Below are 12,500 nucleotides of genomic sequence, written 5' to 3' on the forward strand. Positions count from 1 at the left end.
AAAAATCAAAATCAAACATAAAATAAGACGTGCTACCAGGATAAGAATATCTCTGGATTGGCTGCTGACTGTTTGTCTGGTTGCTAGGTGCTACGTTCAGACACGGTGACTGGAGGGCGGCGTGCATTGACCATGCAAATATACCTTGGGTCCTCGCTTGTAGTCATAGGACTGTTGGTCGAGGTTTTCATAGTTCCTGTTTTTATTCTGATGAATAATGTGCACAGAGAAAATATGCAGACACAGAAGAATATTATAAACAGTTAAAAATGATGTGCAGTATAGCATTCCAACATAGCTCCATATTTCTGCTTCAAATTGGGCTCGCTAACGCTGGGGCTTGCAAAACTGCCATGCGTGGAGTAGAACAGAATAGAATAGATCAGAATTCAAATAGAATAGAATAGAACAGAGTTGAATAGAATGGCGTGAGTTCTCCGAGCCTGCTCTCTGGAACATGTGTCTGATGGCCAGGTCTGCGTGTAAGGCATGCCAATGAGCTGGTCTGGTGAGCCCTGTGTCCAGGCACGTCCTGCAGGTGAGTGCACACTCTCATCGCTCATGCGGAAATGAACCCGGCTGGAGGGCAACGGGCCAGCAGCACACCTGGGTCAGAGGGTTCTGGAGCCGGCTGGGTGGTAAATACGGGCCTGGGCCACAGCTGGGCCACAGCGGTGCCGCTCATCTGTCTCCGGCCGCCGCACAGCAAACCACATCAGCGTCCCCCTCAGTCAGCGGCGTGTAAACAAGCACTTCCAGGAAATACTGCTTAATGAAAACAGCAGCGTGCCGATCGTTACCGCTCTGACAAGCCTCTCTCTCTCTCTCTATCTTTCTCTCTCTCTGCCTCTCCCTCACGCCATCTCTCTATCTTTCTCTCTCTCTGCCTCTCCCTCACTCCATCTCTCTCTGCCTCTCCCTCACTCCATCTCTCCCTCACTCCATCTCTCTCTCTCTCTCTCCCTCACTCCATCTCTCTCTCTCTCTCTCTCTCTCGCTCTTTCGGCAGCGTTCAATTTTCCAGAGAATTCCTTCAGCTGTCACCTTGCGTGCGCAGTCTGCCACATGAGATCTTGAGTAGATTGTCAGTCCCATTTGTGCCCCGGGCCATTCAGGAGGCGCCACCTCCATTGCCACGGTGGCTGAGAGGCCATTTTAATTTGAGCTGTTTATCAGCCTGCAGAGAGGAGCCCCTCACAAGAGAGTCCACTACATCATATCCTCCACAGGCGCAGGTCAGTCTCCTCACACGAGAGTCCACCACATCATATCCTCCACACGAGAGTCCACCACATCATATCCTCCACAGGCGCAGGTCAATCTCCTCACAACATTCCATTAGAATCCCCCGTTGCCATGGCCACAGAGCTGCTCCTGGGTGGATGGGTGGCACTCAAGATGCATGCAGAAAACCACATGAGATTCAGCAGACACCAACACCGGCTCTACACACACACCACGAACGCTCGCGGCTCACACAACCAAAACAATTAGGTTTACAAGTGAATGACAGTGAAGCTCTTAGATCCACATTGTACATCAGAAAAAAACTTGTTTTGATTCTTATTTAATCCTCTGATCCTTATTTAAAAATTAAAAAATATTGGAATATGTCTGTGGTCTGAATATTCCACATATTGTGAAGAACATGTGTTCCGGTGTCAATATTCAACATCACATTAGCAATGCTGGCTCCACATGTGTTTATTTATTCAGCAGTCGATAACCACTGACACCGTTTAATTAAAACACAAATGCGTTAAGGATGCAGAGAGGGAACCAGCAGCAGATCTGACACTTCCACATGACCTTCAGCGCTATTGCAAAACCTCACCGCTAAAACGCCATCGCATCTTTACATGGACTCATCTCACAGTGTAAATATGCAAATGAATGCTAAATCGGAGAACTCTGTCAGCTGCTTGCACAGGAATTCACAGCCTTCTAATCTAATGAAATGTGCGAGTGCTATCTGGCGCATCTGAGATGGCGGAGACGTTAAGGAGAAGATGTCCACAGACGCTAGATTCACTGGAGGACAATGTGCCTCCCGCACACACAGCACTCCTGCTCCAGTCTCTCACAGCGTCTCACGGCGTACAGTAAGCCACGCCTGCTCCAGTCTTTCACAGCGTCTCACAGCGTACAGTAAGCCACGCCTGCTCCAGTCTTTCACAGCGTCTCACAGCGTACAGTAAGCCACGCCTGCTCCAGTCTCTCACAGCGTCTCACAGCGTACAGTAAGCCACGCCTGCTCCAGTCTCTCACAGCGTCTCACAGCGTACAGTAAGCCACGCCTGCTCCAGTCTCTCACAGCGTCTCACAGCGTACAGTAAGCCACGCCTGTCGGTAAAACAGGCAAAAACATAACGACACAACACTCACCACACCTGAGGCCAACCAGGCGAACGACCATTGGAACAAACGCTTGACCAACACTGACTCAAGATCTACACACAACACACCTGACTAACGCTGACTCAAGATAAACACACAACACACTTCCCAAAAGGGTTATTTTTGTCTGTTTCTTATTTCATTTCACTTGGTTTTGTTAGTGTATTTGCAGAACCCCAGGTTAGGAGCGTGAGTTTTGGCTCCTGTTGTGGATTGACACGCAGGAGAACTTGACTTTGGCAAAAGCAACGTGAGATGAGAACGTTTTGTCAGATAAGCACTTAGGACGCTGTTGATGCCACTGGCATAAAAAATGTTAGCCAATGTTACAGAAATGTTACAGATGGAGAGAGATGTGCACACACACACGCGACAGAAAGGAAAAAAAACACACACTAACAGGAACTCTGAGGATCTGGTCTGATTACACAGTGAGAGAGTTTACACACATACACAGACGCCCACGCGCACACACACACACACACACACACAACGATACAAACACACACGCACACACATATACGCGCACACACAAACGCACACACACACACTCACACACACTCACGCACACACACACACCCCTAGGGCCGTGACCTCTGACCCCAGCCTCACCTTGGTCTCGCGCTCCTCCAGGAGGGTCTCCAGCCTCTTCTGCGCGGCGCGGCCCTCGTGGTCGTCGCTGACGATGAGGATGATGTGGTTCCACTGGAACTCGCGCATCATGTCGAACCACACCTGCGCCTGGTGGGAGTAGGGCGGCACCGTCCGCAGGAACGACAGGTGGATGCTCTGTGGGAGAGCACACACACACACACACACACACACACACACACACACTTTAGGAATACATGCACACACACACTTTATAGAATACACACACACACACACACACTCTCTTTAGGAATACACGCACACACACGCTTTATAGAATACACACACACACTCTCTCTCTCTTTAGGAATACACACACACACACTCTCTCTCTCTCTTTAGGAATACACGCACAGACACACTTTATAGAATAAACAGACACACACACACACACTCTCTCTCTCTCTCTCTTTAGGAATACACGCACAGACACACTTTATACAATACACACATACACACACACACTCTCTTTAGGAATACACACACACACACTCTCTCTCTTTAGGAATACACGCACAGACACACTTTATAGAATAAACACACACACACACACACTCTCTCTCTCTTTAGGACACACACAGACACACTTTATAGAATAAACACACACACACTCTCTCTCTCTCTCTTTAGGAACACACGCACAAACGCGCTTTATAGAACAAACACACACACACACACACTCTTTCTTTCTCTTTAGGAACACACACACAAACACGCTTTATAGAATAAACACACACACAGTCTTAAGGAATACACACACAAACATGCTTTATGGAATACACATTCAAACATGCTTTATGGAATAAACACACTCACACACTCACACACACACACACATTCACACAATCATACACACTGAAGACATCTACAAATCAAACACACGTACAATGAAAATATCCACAAATATGAAGTAAACACACATAATCAATGCAGACAAACACACACATTTCATAAATATATAGACTTGTCCTAAACAAATATTTTTCATACAGTTTTCAAACACGCACGCACGCGTGCATACACACACACACTCACTTACGCATACACACAAACGTGACGGAGACATGCACACACACACACACACACACACACACACACACACACACACACACACACACACACACACACACACACATCATAAGAGCATGCTGCCACAGAATAGTAATGATCAGGCCAGGCATGGTGCGGCTCTGTTACAGAGATGGCGTCATGGCGATGGGAGGATTCTTAAGCTCATTTCAGAGTTGTTATGCAGCTACAGTAGGCTTTTTACTCAAGAGTATCTAGACCAAGACATATCAGCATGAGCTTTTTACTCAAGAGTATCTAGATCAAGACATATCAGCGTGAGCTTCATTAAATAGTCATAGGCTTCTGATAGTATGATATGGTATTAAACATTTACGAGGCTGAATGCTCAGTATGGTACAGTATGACATTACAGGGAAAATAGCACAATACCTTCATCTTGACTCATTATTGGCACAAATCTAACATGTCATGGACACAAATCATCTAGCACATTATCAACAAAATCAACAAACAAACAAACAAAATCAACATCCATTTTCCTCCAACATTTTTTACTTGAATTGAGAAAAGACATGAGAACAGAGGCACAGACAACATTCAGGCTGAATACGCTTTTCTGCAGGGAGACATTGAGAAAGCGTGAACATTGCTGGCAAGGATGCGTCTGCTTGTTAGAGCTATTTCAACCAAGCACAGCCAGCAGTGGACTCTGGGCCTATTCATCACTAGGTAGGTAAAGCATTGGGACTGTAGCGTGGAATGGCCAATCAGAGCCGAGTCATTTCCAACCATATTATATAACGCCCCATAATATAAAACATACTAAAGCACCTTATATAATCACAGCCATGTGTTACAGGGCTACACTGTAGGGTTTGGATGCATCGCACATGTGCTACCTAAGGATATGTGTGTGCTATATGTCTGACTTATGGCTGCATTATGCAGGATATGTGTGTGCTATACTGTATGTCTGCGTTATGGCTGCATTATACAGGATATGTGTGCTATATGTCAGAGTTATGGTTGCATCATACAGGATATGTGTGTGATATATGTCTGCGTTATGGCTGCATTATACAGGATATGTGTGTGCTATATGTCAGAGTTATGGTTGCATTATACAGGATATGTGTGTGCTATATGTGTGAGTTATGGTTGCATTATACAGGATATGTGTGTGATATATGTCTGCGTTATGGCTGCATTATACAGGATATGTGTGTGCTATATGTCTGAGTTATGGCTGGATTATACAAGATACTGTATGTGTGTGATATATGTCTGAGTTATGACTGCACTATACAGGATATGTGTGTGATATATGTCTGAGTTATACATGCATTATACAGGATATGTGTGTGCTATATGTCTGAGTTATGACTACACTATACAGGATATGTGTGTGCTATATGTCTGAGTTATGATGACTACACTATACAGGATATGTGTGTTAGGGAGAGTTATGGTTGTTGCAATATACAGGATATGTACTTGATATACAGTATGTCTGAGTTATGGCTGCATTATACAGGATATGTGCAGTACGCTACTGTGTAACATAATGGAAGTGGAATATAAGGTTGCGTATTCTATGCATATCAAGCTAATATATGGGCAAGATTGTATAATGGTATGTGTTTATTAGATAGGGTCATGCATGTGATAATTAGACTAGGCTGCATACAGTACGTATCACTGCATCATATTGGTTGTGTTCCTGTGTGCTTTACAGTATGGGTCTGTGTTTGCCATAACAGGCTCTTCCTGCAGGTGTTGGTGTGTTCACCATAACAGGTGTGTTCACCATAACAGGCTCTTCCTGCAGGTGTTGTGTTCACCATAACAGGTGTGTTCACCTTAACAGGCTCTTCCTGCAGGTGTTGGTGTGTTCACCATAACAGGCTCTTCCTGCAGGTGTTGGTGTGTTCACCATAACGGGCTCTTCCTGCAGGTGTTGGTGTGTTCACCATAACGGGCTCTTCCTGCAGGTGTTGGTGTGTTCACCATAACGGGCTCTTCCTGCAGGTGTTGGTGTGTTCACCATAACAGGTGAGTTCACCTTAACGGGCTCTTCCTGCAGGTGCTGGACTCACCTTGTCGGAGTAGATGGACATGCGGGTGGTCAGGCCCACCACGGGGATGCGGTAGAAGCCGGCCGTGTAGGACACGGGGGTGGGGGTCAGGTGGTCGTTGGACTGGGGAGGGTGGCTCACTAAGATGGCGTACACCTGCAGAGACACGGAACAAACTATCAAACACACGTCTGACTGTAAACAATCAAACCACATGTCTGACTGTACACAATCAAACCACATGTCTGACTGTAAACAATCAAACCACATGTCTGACTGTACACAATCAAACCACATGTCTGACTGTAAACAATCAAACCACATGTCTGACTGTACACAATCAAACCACATGTCTGACTGTAAACAATCAAACCACATGTCTGACTGTACACAATCAAACCACATGTCTTACTGTAAACAATCAAACCACATGTCTGACTGTAAACAATCAAACCACATGTCTGACTGTACACAATCAAACCACATGTCTGACTGTAAACAATCAAACCACATGTCTGACTGTACACAATCAAACCACATGTCTGACTGTAAACAATCAAACCACATGTCTGACTGTACACAATCAAACCACATGTCTGACTGTAAACAATCAAACCACATGTCTGACTGTACACAATCAAACCACATGTCTTACTGTAAACAATCAAACCACATGTCTGACTGTAAACAATCAAACCACATGTCTGACTGTACACAATCAAACCACATGTCTGACTGTAAACAATCAAACCACATGTCTGACTGTAAACAATCAAACCACATGTCTGACTGTACACAATCAAACACACATGTCTGACTGTACACAATCAAACACACATGACTGACTGTAAACAATCAAACCACATGTCTGACTGTACACAATCAAACACACATGTCTGACTGTACACAATCAAACACACATGACTGACTGTACACAATCAAACCACATATCTGACTGCATGTACAGTGGCGTTATTTACCAACTATCAGACGCAGCTTATACATTGATTTTGCAAAATTTCTTCACCTATGAGGTTGATAAACGGAGTCAGCTAATATGGCATTAATTATTAATACGGTTTGATTTCTGTTAACTTGCCTAAAACACTGTTCTGTGGCTTATACACAATGCAGCTAATACAAAGTTAATTATTGTATGTCTACCTCCACAGTTCCAACATGCACTAATTCACCAGGCTATATAACAACCTCCACAGTTCCAACATGCACTAATTACAGTAACCAGGCTATATAAGAACCTCCACAGTTCCAACATGCACTAATTCACCAGGCTATATAAGAACCTCCACAGTTCCAACATGCACTAATTCACCAGGCTATATAAGAACCTCCACAGTTCCAACATGCACTAATTCACCAGGCTATATAAGAACCTCCACCATTCCAACATGCACTAATTCACCAGGCTATATAAGAACCTCCACAGTTCCAACATGCACTAATTCACCAGGCTATATAAGAACCTCCACCATTCCAACATGCACTAATTCACCAGGCTATATAAGAACCTCCACCATTCCAACATGCGCTAATTCACCAGGCTATATAAGAACCTCCACCATTCCAACATGCGCTAATTCACCAGTCGATATAAGAACCTCCACCATTCCAACATGCGCTAATTCACCAGTCGATATAAGAACCTCCACCATTCCAATCACTATATAGTGCACGATAATGATAGCTCTTGAAGACCCAACTCTTCCAAGGGAGACCTCCTCTCTTACAAGTTCTAACAACCTACAGTACCACTCCTACAGTAGCACATCTAACACTCCTAACACACCTACCACTAGCCTACAGTAACACATCTAACACTCCTACTGTACCACATCTAACACTCCTAAGTTACACACCTACCACTAGCCTACAGTAACACATCTAACACTCCTACTGTACCACATCCAACACTCCTAACACACCTACCACTAGCCTACAGTACCACTCTTACAGTACCACATCCAACACTCCAAACACACCTACCACTAGCCTACTGTAACACATCTAACACTCCTAACACACCTACCACTAGCCTACTGTAACACATCTAACACTCCTAACACACCTACCACTAGCTTACAGTACCACTCCTACCACATCTAACACTCCTAACACACCTACCACTAGCCTACAGTACCACATCCAACACTCCAAACACTCCTTCCACATCCAACACTCCTAACACACCTACCACTAGCTTACTGTAACACATCTACCACTCGTGCTGCAACACTCCTAACACTCCTACTGTGACACACCTACTGTAACACATATAACACTCCTACCACATCCAACACTGCTAACACACCTACCACTAGCTTACTGTAACACACCTACCACTCCTACTGTAAATACTCCTAACATTCCTACTGTAACACACCTACTATATCACTCCTAACACATCTACCACTCCTGCTGCCACTCCTACTGTAACACACCTACTGTAACACACCTACTGTAACACACCTACCACTAGCCTACTGTAACACTCCAAACACATCTAACACTCCTAACACTCCTACTGTACCACTCCTAACACACCTACTGTACCACTCCTACCACATCTAACACTCCTAACCCACCTACCACTAGCCTACAGTACCACTCCTAACACATCTAACACACCTAACACACCTACCACTAGCCTACAGTACCACTCCTAACACATCTAACACACCTACTGTAACACTCCTACTGTACCACTCCTACCACTCCTACTGTACCACTCCTAACACTCCTACTGTACCACTCCTAACACATCTAACACATCTAACACTCCTAACACTCCTGCCACACCCTAATTCTCTTCCCTCTCTTCTCTCCTTCAGCCCTTTCTTCTATCCCCCCATCACACGTTCACTAGCACTTCTACTGCCTGCACTGCACTCCTATCCTCCAGTAATAGTGTTGACTGGTGCAGTAGTCATTCCTACCGATGGTCTCCTCACACTCTAGCTTGAATATTATTCTCTGGCTGTGAGTCCCTTTGGATAAAAACGTCTAACTGCAAAAGGATGGAATGTAAATGTTAATGTGATGAATGAGCGGATGTTTGGAGCTTAGGCCTGGGATGTTCACAGTGAAAGTGGAGGAGAGAGATCATTGCTGTCCTGATAGTTGGGCCAGTGCAGGGTAACACCACAGGTTAGGTTATGATATTATAGCCTGAATATTGTTCATGCACACTTTTAAAGTCTAGCCTACAGGTTATTGAAGAGCGTAATCTGATTGGCTGACAGGTTTTGTAAATGTAACTAAACGAAGCTACAAATCAATTTAAATCTGTTGCTGTCTCTCTCTCTCTATCTCTCTCTCTCTCTCTCTCTCTGTGTGTGTGTGTGTGTGTGTGTGTGTGTGTGTGCGTGTGCGTGCGCGCGTGCGTGCGAGCGAGCGTGTGATAATCCCCGATGATGCACTAGAGAGTAATCTTTTACATCGCCGTGTGTGGAGGGCAGAAGCCGTTCGTCCGTCCCCAGAACAAAGCAGCTGTTATCCGCGATGGTGACGCCATGTTGGCCTCGTTTTACGCGTAACAGGAAAAGAGCGGAGAGGTGAAGTGGGCAACAGCACGGCGATGGACGGCTCGTGTGTCTTGGCATTAGTTAACTGGAGCAGCTCGCTCTCTCCCGGCCTCGGCTCTGGAGAACAAGAGGCGCCACTATGTTGACCACCAGAACCACCTACTTCACTCACACGCCCCGGGGAATATTAAATCCAAGGGCGGTGTGTGTGACAGTCAGACACTATCTGGGCTGGCATTCCTCTATTGCTCAGCTGAAGCAGGAGAAAAAAAAACTGAACTGGACACAGCTGACAAGAGGCTCAACCTATGCATGACCACCCTTGTGAACATAACGTAGAGCAGACGCTCCAGAACGTTGGTTTTGCAAATGTCACAAGGAATTATTCTCCTATTTAACGACTAATTTAGTGAACTGAAATGGAATCAACAGTTTACTTCATCGGAACAGTGCAGGCCATGCAACTACATTCTGGGCAACACACTGGCCAGTGCTATTTGATAAATTACTTTCCAGAAAAACGGACATAGCCTCGTGCCAAACTAGTGTTTTTATTTAGCTAAGGCAGTCAGTGACAGTAGAGGTCATCTGAGGAACACCTTTCTCATCTGATTGCACAGAAGTTACCCATATAAGATTGATAAGACTATTATGAATTTACATATTTTTTTCCCATAACGCAGACTGACATATAATTTCGCCTGGATCAATTTCTGTTATCGATTTCACCAGGGTCAATCATCGAAATGCCAGAGGTTAGAATAGCCTACGCCATTGAGAGAGATATTCAACAAATGAGACAGTTGCTGTAAATGGAATAAAATAAAACAAAATAAACAAAAGCGCAGTCATTACATCCACAGGTAGAACATGCAATTTATTTTTCTCCCTATTGATTTGTTTTTCATTTTCTGTGATTAATTATGCTTGTGTCTTTGTAGTGCACGACTTGCAATAGGTTGTTTTGAAAATGAAATAATTACCTGGTTTGATATGAGGTCTTCGCAAACAGAGAGAGCCATTTGTATGGCATTGGGTTTGTGGGTTACAGAAATTGCGTTCATCTTGAACTTCTCCTTGCCGTAAATATTGTTTGCCTGGGCGACCGCGTCCTTGAACACTTGTTCAAACCTCTTCTGGCTGAGAACAGCGCCGATGTTCACGATCTTCGGCTCGCAGCCGCCCCGGGCACAAGAACAAGAGATGAAAAAGGCTAAGAGAAAGAGACGCATTTTTATGCTTTATGGAAACACCAGACGGAGTCTTCTGAATGTGTCGCGGCGTCCGTCGGACTATGGTCAGGTAAACTGATCCGTGCGGGCCAAGTAGCCACAACACCAGGTTGAAAACAACACCACTGGAATGCAATTACATTGAAATTCCGTGTCGAACAATATGTGCACTGAATTTAGACTGCTTTAAATGCGCTTCGTTTTCCACTAAAATGTTAATTGAATGCAGCGTGCCTGAGAACCGACTCTTCTCTCCTGTTGATTTTCTCCATACTGTTTTTCGTCTTCAGGCGAATTGTCTGAATAATGCCACGGATTGCCTAAATGGCGGCCAGGTTTGGTCAATGCCCATTAGAAGCGCAGGTTCTCCGGTTCAGCCATGGTTCCCATCAGGGTCTTCTCTCTGATGACCTGATGCTCGCCGATGCTCTGTGAGGAGTCTCTGCCCTTGGTGCTGAAACCTCGTGTCCGCGCATCGGTGCGCGTTCCCGCCGCTGAATACGCTTGATATCGCTAAATGTGTCACGCTCGAACGGACATGTAAATGCATGCACTAATGCAATGGGCATGGGCTTTTAAAAACACAACTAGTGTATTCTCATTTCCTTCCAGTGGCTGGTGTGACACGACATGAATGAATTGTGCATCTTTTCTATTAAGGATTGCCTTTGACGAATCCAATCATCATGACAACTAGGTAAAAGCACAACATAGCCTACTGAAATAACCAAAATAATATTTGTACTAATAGTTTTATTGTAGTGAATAGTGTGCACAGAAATTGTGTTGTGTTCATCTTCAAGAAATTATTTTCGTGCGAACTCATAAACACTAATCTGACTCGAGTGATGTAAATGAGCTTGTCTTGACCAAACTGTGGCCATTTCACAAAATACAGGAGTAATGGATGTATACTGTTACATTAACTACTTTTAATGACCACCAGCGGACCGTTTCACTTTGGAAGAGAATGGAATGGAAACGCGTTCCCTCCCTGCATATAATCAATAGCAGATCCATCCATCAGGCGCTCTGGACGCGGCGCAACAGCTAGTGCGAGAGCGAGACATTCACGAGAACCCGGTTGCCAAGGAAACAGGAGTCTCGAGCTTGAGGTGCGAGCTCTTTTCACCGTCGCCTTCTAACTTACTGTTCTTCGAATTAGATTGTGACACACGTCGCCCAAACCCACTGACTCGGTGACCCTTCCATCTTACTGGAAAATCACTGTGAAGTGTCAGAATAGGTGGAGATCATTGGGGTTAACTGGCCGGGACAAGATTAATTGTCCAGATTAACAATTCATTTAGATGACATCATTATAAGCAAGCTCACACCAGTCATAGCCCCGAGTGCCAGTCAGCGTGCGTGTCTCCAGTGAGTTATCAACACTGTAGCCTATGTAGGCGTCAACGAGATGAGCATCAGGCGAGGAGTGTGCTTTTCCGCTGTCATCTCCACAGCCGAAATATGTCATTAATAACGCACTCCATCAGTCTGATGTGAGACAATTTTGTGACAAGAGAAATGCTCAATCAATTCGTGTAACTAACACGCACGCACAAATTCAC

General features: G+C 44.9%; 1 protein-coding gene across 4 annotated transcripts in view; it reads right to left on the minus strand.

Moving 5' to 3' along the window:
* The window catches only part of grin1b (glutamate receptor, ionotropic, N-methyl D-aspartate 1b), a 46,017-nt gene extending 34,637 nt beyond the window's left edge, over positions 1-11,380 (minus strand). For 2 of the 4 annotated variants that reach the window (XM_062542346.1, XM_062542344.1), the window contains exons 1-4: positions 10,681-11,380; positions 6,177-6,311; positions 3,010-3,186; positions 145-207 (exon numbers count right to left, since the gene is read on the minus strand). In XM_062542346.1, coding sequence (XP_062398330.1) covers positions 145-207; positions 3,010-3,186; positions 6,177-6,311; positions 10,681-10,929 — 624 coding nt within the window. In that variant the 5' untranslated portion in view covers positions 10,930-11,380. The remainder of the gene's footprint in view (positions 1-144; positions 208-3,009; positions 3,187-6,176; positions 6,312-10,680) is intronic. The other 2 variants (XM_062542347.1, XM_062542345.1) reach the window with 1 other exon arrangement.
* Positions 11,381-12,500: the final 1,120 nt, after the last annotated feature.

This window comes from Sardina pilchardus, chromosome 8 (genome assembly GCF_963854185.1).
Source record: "Sardina pilchardus chromosome 8, fSarPil1.1, whole genome shotgun sequence".
In the NCBI taxonomy this organism is placed as follows: domain Eukaryota; kingdom Metazoa; phylum Chordata; class Actinopteri; order Clupeiformes; family Clupeidae; genus Sardina; species Sardina pilchardus.